Source organism: Morone saxatilis, unplaced genomic scaffold, assembly GCF_004916995.1.
Source record: "Morone saxatilis isolate NCDOM2014 unplaced genomic scaffold, NCSU_SB_2.0 Contig9, whole genome shotgun sequence".
Lineage (NCBI taxonomy): Eukaryota > Metazoa > Chordata > Actinopteri > Moronidae > Morone > Morone saxatilis.
The window spans coordinates 10786495-10799559 of NW_023340268.1; the positions used below are offsets into that span (position 1 = coordinate 10786495).

At 40.4% G+C, this 13065-nt stretch overlaps 1 protein-coding gene across 2 annotated transcripts in view; it reads right to left on the reverse strand.

The window, feature by feature from the left end:
- dtnbp1b (dystrobrevin binding protein 1b) overlaps positions 1-4776 on the reverse strand; it is a 13647-nt gene extending 8871 nt beyond the window's left edge. For both annotated transcript variants that reach the window (XM_035681232.1, XM_035681231.1), the window contains exons 1-2: positions 4446-4776; positions 728-895 (exon numbers count right to left, since the gene is read on the reverse strand). In XM_035681232.1, coding sequence (XP_035537125.1) covers positions 728-895; positions 4446-4497 — 220 coding nt within the window. In that variant the 5' untranslated portion in view covers positions 4498-4776. The remainder of the gene's footprint in view (positions 1-727; positions 896-4445) is intronic.
- Positions 4777-13065: the final 8289 nt, after the last annotated feature.

Below are 13065 nucleotides of genomic sequence, written 5' to 3' on the forward strand. Positions count from 1 at the left end.
AAAACTGAAAAAAATAAATAAATAAATAAGAAGCTTTTTCGAACATAAGTCTCTCACATTCTCTTCCTATCTTTTCCTTAAGTCTGTTTCCTTTCGTTCCATCTCTCCTCCCTCCTAACTGCTCCACAATCCTCTCTAACAAGCCATTTCAAGAGGATTAAGGGAGCAGGATAGATGAGTAAAAGAAGAAGAGAATTCACATTACAAACTCTGGACCAGTACAGTCCAATCCATCTTTTAGTGCAGGGTGCATATCTCATGCAGTCCCTCATTTCAACACATCCTTTGGGTATTTTAGCGCAGGCTTTTGGCAGTAATACATGGGGTAAACTGCAGCAGGATTCTATTACAATCCCAGTGGAAGACTACATTTATATGGCGCTGTGGCATTTTTCAAAGTAATGGCTCTCCTTGTGTGTTTAGCGACAGGCAGTCAGAGTGTGGAGCCTCGCTGCACAAAGCTATTATGGCTCAATCTTGTGATATGCAGTTGAAGTGTGAAGGTTTCCGCTGATGGTATCAGATGCTGGAATTAATTCATTTGAATGCTGGACAGCTTTGCATTCACCCTCAAATGAGTTACAGACACCATGACCTAAACCTCAAGAATTTTCTTTTTCCTTTGCAGGCCTAAGACCACAACAAATGCTCAATTTCAAGCTGTTTAAATATAATCAAAGAGACCATGGCATCTGTGAGGAACGTCCTCAGCGCTCCTCCTTCTCACCTCTCCTCTCAGCGATCTGCAGGTAGCCACTAGACAGGTACTGCTCCATGTCTTGCTGGAAGGCCTCCTCGAAGAATTTCTGCCTCTCCTTCAGCTTGACCTGGGGGGGTGGGACCCCTCCCTGTTCTGCCCCTGGGACTCTCTGCGCATGCTCCGCATCAAGCTCCACTAGGTAAAAAGAGAAAGAGTGTTTTGAAGTTAGTAGCTGGACATGAGACAAAAACAAGGAAAATGCAAACTTCCACCAAAAATTTGCAACTATGACTAACAAAAAGATTCAGTCATGCCTACTAGATCTCAAACGTCTGAATAACCACCAAAATCTAGTAATATTTTACTTGGCTCAAGTAATTATTGAGTGCTATTGCAGATAGAAATCAGGCTGGGGACAAACTTTACTGAAGCAGAACGATGTCTAGCTTAGTCCTCAACATATTATACTAATCAGCCCACCCTCAGTAACTCAATACCCCGTCTCCCGTGTGTTGCACAGGAGGGACCACGTTCACTGAAGTCTCACACATGCAAACTCCTCTGCTTCAGTAAGCCACGACTCATCTCCTGCTGTCTGAATCCTCAGTCGTGCTGTGGCGTTAAAGGGGACGCTGATCACTGTATGAACTGTCTAGGAAAATGACTGCCATGTTCGTTGTATTCTTTCGTAAATTTAAATATTACAAGGTCATTCAGTTATTATTTAGTCAGAGTTTGATATACATTACGAGCTAGACTAAAATGGGCCTATTAGACTATTAAAGGCCTCTCTCCTGTTGAAAACATGCAGTTATTTTGCAAAACCTCCACTGGTAGCAAGTCATCTCCATATATTTATATAACATGCTGAATAGTGATTCTTAAATCTGCCTTGACAAGGTATTTACTGGATTCTGATTGGTCCACGCAGGACTCTAGGGCAGACTGTGACTGGCCTGAACAGTGCACTTGTCCTGGCAGTTTAAGACGTCTGGGCAGTCTGTGTGGGCCGAACGGGGAGAGGGAGGAGCATATTCAAGAGACAGGGTGACAGAAAGAATGACCCTGCAGATAGAGAAACACTATGTGCGTGCATGTGTGTGTGTGTGTTTGTCTGTGCACGGCTGCAGCCTGGAGTCTCTGACAGCCTGTCTCTTTAGTTCTTCTTGTCTCCCTCTGATAGATGGCAGCATTATATAAGGCCACTTGCTGACACTAAGTACTGTGGCAAGAGCCAGGACACTTCATATAAAGTTTCTGATGTGTCTGATATCATTGGTTAGACAAAAACAAACATCCAATTTAGGGAGTGATGAGTTAAACGCCTTACCATTTTGAATGATGTCTGTTCTTTTTCTCTATTAAACATCAGCTGTCCTCAACAAAATGAATCATAATACTGCATACTCTCCTCGACTGTTGAAAGCTTTCTGTTAGTCTGTAAAGAATTACTCAAATGTCTGGCTTTTGTCACACAGGCTCAATTAGGATTTAATTCAACTAAGGTATTCCTCGAGAGCTGCACACTGTTCATTTGTGACAGACAGAAGTAAACATATGTTATTACTGACACTGAAATACAGTTTTTTTTTAGATGAAAACTGCAAAAAAAAAAAAACATGGAGCACAGAAAATAGACAATTTAAACTTTATACTTGAGCAGCTGAGCGAGTTGTGGGTCAAAAACAATGGAGAAAATGCCATGTGGGAGGTATGAGCTGAACCAATTAAATGTGTTCTTGATGCCAACACAGAGTGTGAGGTGGTCAATTAAAATGGAGTGCTCCGCAGTGCCAAAAGCTGTCCTAAAACATGAATGGTTTAAAAATGCATTTATTGTTCTTTGGCAAGACTTTAGCGAATACATTTGAAGTAGCTTCATGCGAGGACAAAAATCTTACCAACTACCTGTATACTTGTTAATACTGTATGTAAATGCAAGAACATGCTCTTCTTCTTTTCTCTCCTGCAAAAATCTGGCTTCAGTGAAGTAAAAAAAACCCAACCACCTCTGGTTGGTCAGTTTTCTGGTGCGATTTGAACAGTATGACTGTTGGCGTTTACATTACATCCCAGGTCATATTGTGGCGCCTGTTTTACACAGCTCTGCACCATTCTCTGCCTTTCATCTGAACAGCCACCCAAAAATCAATACACTGCTTCAGGAGTGTTAACTCTACTGCAAGATCAGAGCTGGGGCACCCTCACACAGGCCAGAGTCCTGATAGAATAGGCTGGGCCCTAAAGGGGGCTTGCAGCAGATGGACACACACACACACCAGCACACAAAGAAGGGAACAATGAGGTCCCATCAGAGCTCCATCATGATAAACATCACACCAGCAGCCCTTGGAGGGGGGGGGGGGGGGTGTCTCCCTCTCTCTGTCATTCCTTACTCAGAGTCCAATTTATCTCTTTTATCTGACTAGTCCTCCTTTTTCTCCATCACTCCCTCATCTTTCCCTCCTGACTCTGTCCTACCCTCTCTGTGGGCTGGTGTGTGTGTGTGTGTGTGTGTGTGTGTGGATATCTTGTAGAGACTGCTCTATTAGATTAGGGGCCTCAGGGAAGCTTTGTTCAGGTTGTCGAGCATTGTGTGGGGTTAGATAGAGAGGGGGTGAGGGAGAGAGAGGACAGTGCGTTCAGTTGTAATTAGGCTTTGCGGACAGACAGCATTAATCATGTCTTTTTTTTAACCCTCTGTCTCTAATCAAATTCTCAATCCATTATTAGCCAGCGCTGTCTATTTATTTAGACCATCTATGTAGTTACTGAGTGTGTGTGTCCATCTGTCTGTCTCAGTATCTAAACCTGTCCTTCCTTTCTCCATCAAATATAAAGACAAAGAGTTTTAAGTTACAAAGAAAGTCATTTGCTTCCCAAATGATTCAAACAGGAACACATTTACCCCAATTCCACATTATAATAAATCCACAAATCTCCTTAACCATAGCAAGCCATTAAGCATATACTATAGTCATGGTTTATGCCAATATTCCCACACTCCAAATGGTTCCTTTGCATATAACACCACCTGTTGTATACATTTCTTCTTTCTAATCTCTCTTTCCTGCCCCTTCCTTCTGCTTTTCTTCATTATCATCTACCACACAACCACATCCTGCTACACACGTTACTGTAGCTACAGGGACTATTTTTAGCTCTCACTCATATTTAGCCTGCAGGATTAAGTTTGTGCCGATGACTTTAGTGTGAGAGTGTAAGTCATTAAGTCCAACAAATTCCATCCTTGCATGCTGTGCTGCACATAGTGTTTTACACAGCTGCACGGACATACCTTCAGATTCATGTGAATGCACATGTAAATGTTCATAAGAGCCACACAAAACAGTCTATTACACACTTGTGTGACATGATTCATATTCACAATGGTGAATGCGCACTCACACAGAAATACACATGTGGTGATGATTCACAGGAGCTAAGGCAATTGCATTATGTTAGTCACAGCAGACGTTATCCAATGAAATTACATAATTTTATTCAATTACAAAGAAAAATGTTTCTTAATGGTACTCTTGTATAATAGCTGCTACAATCTGGAGCTGAATCACTTCTGCTTAAATGAACAAAAAGAGGAATTCCCCTCATGAGGAAAAAAAAAGACAAAATCGATACACAGTCATAATGAATGAATTTCTGTAATACTTTTGCTTTCAAAATGAAATCTTTTGAAATGAAAACCTACAAGAAACACGTGAACTGAAAAATCCAGGTGCACTACCTGAGTTTGTACTTGCTGTGTTACTTGGTGCGTCTGTTCCCGCAATCATCATGCAGGCCAAAAGAAAGTGAATACTGTCCCCCTCACGGGCTGTTTCTTTTGCTCGGACGCTCAGCAGGCAACATACACCGTGTACTCACAAAGTGTTGTCTGCTTCTCACCTCTCCGCTGTGCGACCAAAAACCCAGGGGAAATAAAAACAAAATTACATTAAATAATCTTGTCCTTCTTGCTCAGATAGCTATTTGTGCAGACGGATCAATATGAAATGAGACTTTTAATGCAATTACACTCATATCTGTTTTCAGCGGTAGAAAAAAAAACGTCTGGTATTTGCAGTACAAATGCAGGAAGCAGAACCCACAGGAAACAGGCTGGTATGTCAGGGTGTGTGTGTGTGTTTGAAAGCATGCACGTGTGTTTTCTTGCTTACGTAGATGTGTGGGTGATCATGCAACCTGTGTGTGCATCTTTTTATATACCTTCATATACAGACATAGGAAACAAGCAGAGAAGCATTTACCTGCTGCTGAACTTCGCTGTTTACTCACTCTAACATGCAGTCTGTATTTTGTTGCTTCGTGTTTACAAGAGTGTGAGTTTGTGTCTGCGACTGAAGCAAAACTGTGAATGTGGCATGTGAGTGTGTGTCCATATATAGAAGCGCAGAGACCAAATCTTACTAGCTTTGCCCTTTATTTGCAGCTATTGTATAGTGAGAGAAGTGGCTGCAAACTGCAGCTGAGAGAGCCATCGAGGGCAATTCAAGTCTTTAGGATTCAACTCAAGCTTTACATTTGACTAAATGGTGTCATTTTCTCCAAGCTTGGCTCACAGTGCAAAAATGCCGATCTTATAAGTTAAGTGTTCATCATACAAGCTTGGTCACCACATCTCTTTTGTACAGGCAATGCTAATTTGGGCTCACTTGAAACAGGAAGTAATTTTATTTCTTTGAGGACATTCTAAACCTCTTTTCAGTAGGTTTTTTCTTTTCAGGAAGCGCTTATTTTAAATCTTAATTAGAGCCCTTTCAGAATTTTGTTTAGTAAGATTTTTTAGGTATAAAGAATGTTGAGTTAGAGCACTGACAGCCTCCATTTAAGTGACCTTAAATAACAAGTAACACTAACAGCCCCCTTTTCAAATGGAAATATATCTTTTTATGAGTCATCAACAGCCAATTCAAGTCACAGCTGAGCCTGGTCCACAGTCATTTACACTTTGTAGTGTACTTTACATATCAGGTGCCACCACAGGCCGTGCCAATGGAGAGAAGGTTATGTTTGAAGCCTCAGTGAACAAATGAATGGATGAACAGGCGGATGGATGAAAGTAAAGTGGCCAGCAAAGTGGATTTGCTGGCAGGTTTGCCTTTAAAGCCCACCACAGGCCCGGGACTGGAGCCAGTTTGTGCAGACAGTATTGGACATGTAATGGTCCTCTGAGGCTGTTTGTGCATGTGGGATAGAAAGACAGAGGGGTACAGGAAGTGGGACGGGTGGTGAAAAGCAGGATGTGTAGGGGGGGTGGTAAATATTTTCATCAGTATGTCGTTCTTGAAGAAAGAGATGAGAGGGGGAAAGGGACATGGCCACAGGCTGTGACCTTGGAGTCAGGGCCAGAGAGGTCACAATATTTTAAATACTGTGAAAGCAGTTTGCTTATGTGATATCACAGTCTGTGCTGACTTTAATTCATTCTGACATTTTTAGAAAACTGCTCAATATATTAATCGTTTTATTTAATTTGTCAACGAAAACTGAGCCATTCTTCAAGCATGGATACAACTCATGCCTCATGAGCTCAAATTATCTTATTTTTGCTTATTTTGACGCTCAAACAATACCTCCATGAACAAATTATAGCTGTTTCATACACTTTACATCACACTGACTCACCAAACAGATCAAACGTTCAATATCTGATATAAAAAAACCCTGTTCTCCCTGTCACTTTAAATTAGCTGTCTGGTCTCAGATGAATTTGTTTCCGTTTGCTTATAAAAGGCCTAATATTTCATTCTGAGACAGCAGCGCACAGCCCTGAAGACCAAGAGACGGGCTTGACAGTGGAGACAGCCACTGCTTCTTCTTCTTAAGCCCCTGCTCACTCAGCCGTGGTATTTTTAGATTCTGTCCGCCTCGCTATATCTCTCAAGTGTTCAGGTTTCCGCCAAAGGCAGCCCCCATGCTGTAAATAACACACACAATCGCTTCTTTCTCTCTGTTGTGCACACACCCATCGAAATTACTTGCATGTTAAGTGGCAAAATATGTATCATACAGAAACTGGGTACTGGGTGAACTTTGTGTGTGTGCAAAGGAGACAGACATAAGTGTGCACAGGTGATGAGGTACATTACGTACAAAAATAGAGAAGGGGTGAGTCATTGTGATCGAAGTGTGACTTAACAGTGTATTCTCCAGAATGAACCATCCAGCCATTTATCTGTATACCCAAGTACTAACTTCTAAAGTAATGTGGATATAGCTACTCAAACACACATGCACATACACTCACACTCACAATGACTCAAAGGACCAGTTGTACGTTTTTGGTGGCATCTAGTGGCCAAGTTGCAGATTGCAACCAACTGAATTCAGCTCAGCCTTCCAAGCACGTAGGAGAAACTATGGTGGCCATGAAACTTGTAAAAAAAAAGGCAAAAGGCCCTACCCAGAGCCAGTGTTTGGTTTGTCCATTCTAGGCCACTGTAGAAACATGGCTGTGCAACATGGCAAACTCTGTAAAAGACCTGGTCTGTAAATAAAAACATCCCATTCTAAGGTAACGAAAACACAACAATTATTATTTTTAGTGATTAAACACTTAACTAAGAATATTATGTTTAATTTATGCCAATAGATCTTCCTAAATGTTACACATGGGACCTTTAATCTTCAAACCGATCACCCTGTGACTTACTAACACACACACACACACACACACACACACACACTACATACAGGACACACTAACAAAACGCCCCACCCCCCCATATAAACACGACTTTCTACTGTTCGTGGTATTGCTTCATGGTCTGTCTCTTCGTTCCTGTCGATAACACCTGTCTGTTTTCACTCTGTTGGACTGCTCTGTTGGACTGCAGCAGTGGCAGCTTTATAAGGTTTCTGTCCCGTCTTTTTTAAGAGCAAAACATCAGCTGCCGAGTTCATACACTTACACAATCACTCACAAACGACTGTGAAGCTGGAAGAGTGTCTGTGTTTATTTAGCACAAGAAAGACAAAATCATCAAGATACTGTATTATTAGCTGTCTTGCACATTGCTGGCACATTTTAAATCTAATTTTAAGCCCCCGACAGCCTTCCAGCATTTCAGTGTTATTGTTATACTTTGTAGTATAAGTTTGTTTTCTTAAGAACTCTTGCCTTGGGGATCCAGATTGAAACTACAATTATTTCCCTCTTTCTTAATGGTTACATTAACAAGAACAAAATGTATACAGTAGATTGCTGCGATGCTTAAAAAAATGATACATTGATACATTGATACAAAATGTTCCACACTAGCTGCTGGCTTTACTTTGTTCTAATTTACATGGAAACATGAAACCTGTGTAAACTTTCTTGTAGAATTCAGATTCAGACTGAAACCATGTGTAACTTCTGGTAACTGGAAGCCCCTAAAGACCAAGAGAATACAGAGAAATATGGCTGTTTGGTGTGGCTTATGTACACATTACTGTTGCGTTTGAAATAGTTTGTCAATTGCGTTTGACACTACAGCATTTAAGATACAGTAGAGGGCTGTGTGACAGTGCAGAGGGGTATAGGAAATTAACATTTTAGATTGGTTGTGTTGTTGTGTTGTGAGGAAGTCAGATGAGAGTCGGCTGACAGTCAAACGAGCTAAAGTAAGATTAAAAGATCATTGTACTGAGGAAGGCCTAAAGCATTGATCTTTGATTAACAGTGAATGGTAAGGAGGTCACCAATTATTCTTCTGTATACTCGATGGTATATAAGGCAAAGCATTCTGAAAGTCTGTGAGAGAACAACCATGCTGAGATCTTCTCTCCATGTTGCAATAAGTAAAGAGACTTGATTCATTACACTGGGTCTGTAATTCTTCAGAGAACTAGCAACTCTCAATATTTTAGAAGAATTTCTCCTTCAGTGGGCAACGCTGTGTTCTACATGCAGTGCGGGTGTTGAACATGAGTTTACCACACAGTTTGTGTTCGCTCCATGTTTTCCTTGACCTTGCAACAACAGAAGGAAATTGATTTCTTTGTGGTTTTTATTTATTTATTTTCCAAGCCTTGTGATAAAACACACATTTTACCTTCAGAATCAGTATATGGATACATACAGTATGTATAATATATACTGTATATATAAGTGTTAGTCTATGCACACAATAAACACGACTTTGAATAAAAATTATTAACAGTGGAAGACTCAATTTAGAGTGAGTGCTTGTCAGCTGTGACTGTTATGGCACATATAAATATAACCACAAAATATTTTTTTTATAAAAACCCTAGAATAGCTTACTGCTAGAACTTAACAATACATACAATACAATACATCTTGTCAGGTTTTTCACAGAAGTGTTATTTGCAATTGTCTCCTTCCCCATGTTGAAACAAGTTTACAGGACAAACATTTGCCTACTAATGTGACAGTGTAGTAGTGTACAAACACAGTTGTTACTTTATGTGCCAAGCATTCACAGCTGGCAAGCATGCAGAAACTAATTTTCACTGGTTTGTAATCAAATTAGTGTTTTCTGTGATGCGTGAGTCGATGATGAATATCTAATGAGAGGCCTTGTTGAGAGGAAATTAATACAATAAAACACTAAGAATACAGCACTTACATGAGTTTTAGATTTACTGTGACTTCTGCTGATTATATGAGAGATTATAAAATATTGAGTCATAGTTCTGTCTGGAAACGTGTTATGTTACAAACAGTGAGTAACGATGTTTAGTGACACTTCATACACGCTTTATGTTGAAGCTGTGTTCTGAAAATAAAGTTGCAGGCCACTTAACAGAAAAACAGTCAGGAGCTTGTTAAATATTTGCATTGTGCACAAGATCCATGAGGGTTCTCTCTCTTTCTCTGTCAGTAACCATCATCTACTTCGAGTGGGAGTGAAAACACACATTAAACTAGTTTTGCTAACTACACATGTAACCAGGCAACTGCACACCAACATGTAAGGCAAAGCTCAGTGGGAGAGCTTCTTCCTGCTAAGCCATTCATAGTCAGAACACCACTGGAGGACAAACCATTTTTCATTACAAATTATGACTTATTATATGTTAAAAGATAACACACAGCTTCAGAGCCCATACAAAATATAATAGCCCATTACACAGCCCTGAGTGATCTGATTAATTCCCTAATGTGTCAAAACAACAAGCTGCCACTGTTATTTACCTGGTTTACTGTCAATTAGTCACACAAAAAGAAAAAATGGATAGAAAAGACATAAGTTGCTTAGACTAAAATATGTGCAGACACGCACACACACAAGAAAGGATGGGTCACGACTAGGCCTTGCAGCAAATCAGAGGTGTCAGCTAGCAGCCCAGCCATTCACAGTAGAAGACTGTAGGATGTGGGATTAGGAATATACCAATTAGACGCGGGAGGGGTGAAGGTCATATCTGTAAATGTGAGGCTGGTAACCTTACCAAGTGTGTCTGAAGGACACTGAGCATGTGCCGTGCAAATCTTCGAAAATGTCCTTTTATTTTATTATACAATTCTAGCATTTATACTGCAAATAAGTGAAATGAATGCAACTAGTGAAAACTAATTAAAGTTCATACTCACTGCCATATCAGACCCTTGTTCATTAGCGCAGTGATAAAACGTTTGTGGTTGTCTATATCGCCCTGGCCTCTGCTCAGCTCTAATGTTGCTGATGCTTGAACACTGGGGAGATTCTGACAATTTTACAGTGAATGCACTGCAGGGGATTTAAATGCAGCCTCAGTCGGTATCATCTAAAGAGCTTAAAGCCAGATTTGATAAAACCCAGTCGGCTAACAGAGCATTTCGACTCTAAAGTAATCAAAACGCCAGCAATATCAACTGTTTGGGCCTCATGAAGTAGAAAATAAATACAGCTTAGGTGAGGAAAAAATAAAGTCTTGGCCTGAGTGACCACTGCAAATTTAGACAAATAAAATATAATCTGACCACATACCTGACAGAAAAAAGAATTCACTGCTATAGATGTTGCAAAAGTTCTGACAAAGATGTATAACTCAGTAAATGCAAACACACACATTACCACACACAGCCACACTGACATCATATGACACATTGTGTTGACCATAACTGCATCCTGGATCTCAAGGTGCATTTATGGTTTTAACCACTTTTAATCTGAATTGACACAGCAGGGTAGCAAGAGAAACGAAAGAAAAGAAAACTGCAAGTCTTATGATTTAAAAAGATCTGAGATATTCATCCTTTTTTAACCAAAACTCAACTGTACTTTTGAGCGCTGGGGTAAGTGGCCATGTCTGCCATATTCATTTTGTTCTGAATGAGTTCAAAATATAAATATTGTGGGTAGAATAGCCTGAAGCAGAGTCATCTGAGGAGAATGTGAGCAAATGTAAACTATGGAGGCAATATGAATATGTTTTTTAGCTTTTTGCGTCCAGCTGACATTTACCACAAACATTTCCATTGCTGCAAGGCATCTGGCCTTTTTTAAAATGTGTATATTCAAGCATGTACACGTGTATGTTAGCATTCAGTCACACAACACAACAGGTAGCAAGAAACAAGTTTACACCAGCGGGGGCCAGATGGTTAGAAAGGTCAAAAGCAGCGGAGATAAACGCTATGAAGCACATCTGGACTTCACATCAACTGGTTTTATGAAGGTAACACCAAGAAGGAAATTAAGGTTAGGAAAAAAGGTTGCATATATTATGCTTGACAAAAAGCCACTTTGGATTTATCAGAGTAAATAGCCACAGGTCACTTTCCATGGAGTCCACCATGTTGAACCGCCATGGTTCTACAGTAGCCCAGAAGGGACACAATGAGCATTGATCTGCATCTACCTTTCTAGATGGCCACTAAATCCTATACAATGGATCTTTAAGTAAACATTTACTGTCGTAGCCTTGTGATCTTAAGTCGCATCATTCAACATGAAGGTCATGTGTTTCTGTGGCCTTGAACCCAGTGACAGAGAAAGGCAGAGAGATAAAGAGTAGGTTGTTTTATCTGACAGCACCTGACAGTACATTGTCAAATCGAAGGTCCATCCATCAACGAGAGAGGAGGAAAGGGGAAGTCTGAATGTTCTCAGAGGTTGTTCAGTTCTTGAAGCGCCTGTCAAACTGCCCACGTTACACAATCTGCTGAAAAAATGACTTTATGGTTTGCCAACAAAATGGGCTGCCCACGTGAACCCTCTTCATGTTCACTGATGCCGTTTCAGCTGACTGCATCTGGCTGCACTTGGTGATTCTTGAAAGGATACTGAACATACCATACACTTTTCTATTGAGGACCCGCTGTAACTAATGTTTGAAGCATGGGTGATAAATGATATTACTTAATATGTGTAAATTGAATTCTTGGGCTAATCAAAATTTTGCAGTTCCAGTTCCTGCTTCATTTGCCATTCAAATGCAGCTAAACCCATCCTTTCAAATGGGGATTAAATGTGTCTTAATGAATAATGAAAAATTAAATTTCCTGTACTCTTCCCTGTGCTCAGAGATAAATATTGGAGAGAAAGAATCCTTAGGCTGCCAAATAAATCAGCGTTCAGCCAATGGGCTTTAAGCACCTGACAACGAGGAAACGAACTACAGCAGAGCTGGATACAATTTATTACGTTCACAAAAGGCTATAGTCACATATGGTACAGCTAGGTCATGCTGTACTGCTGGAAACCGATTAAAAATTACCCTGCTCCCCAGGAGACAATTAAAAAAGCTTACATCACCAAAACCTCTGTGAACTGTTAATAGAGGCTGAATGAGGAGATAAAAGGAGCAGGAGAAGAAGAAAAATTGAGGATGAGAGGCTTTTTTCGAACAGGTTAATGGTTTGCCTTGAAGGGGGCTTTACTCAAACCGATAAGGCTGATGTCTTGTTTAACGATCGGTGGCGTAGTAATGACTCTAAATTAGGAAACCTGGCCAACCTGATCCTCAAAACAAGGAGGCAGTTAAAATCTCTAGAAGGGCTCCACAGTGAGTGGAAAACACAACAAAAACAGAAGGAAAGCAGAGTGCACACATGCCCTCAGGTGTTTTGTGCAATCTAAGTCAAACAGCTGGGATATTCTGGACAGGCAACGCTCTTCACAACAAAATATTGCTGTGGCAGTGCAGCTTGGGTTAAAGTGGTCAGCTTCAAAGTATGGAAAAACATGTGAGTTATTTGTAAGTGAACATGATGTTTGCAAATGAGGAGCTGTATGATGCACGCAGATATTCACATCCAGTATGAATCCCAAACATGCATTCACTGTTTATTTTCAGGAATCTTTTTTTTTTTTAGATTGCTTGAACATTCACACTGGCTTTGATGCATAATGCAGGATCTCCGCCTTTTCTCCCTAACGCAATAAATATAGCCTTACATCAGCAAAACCCAC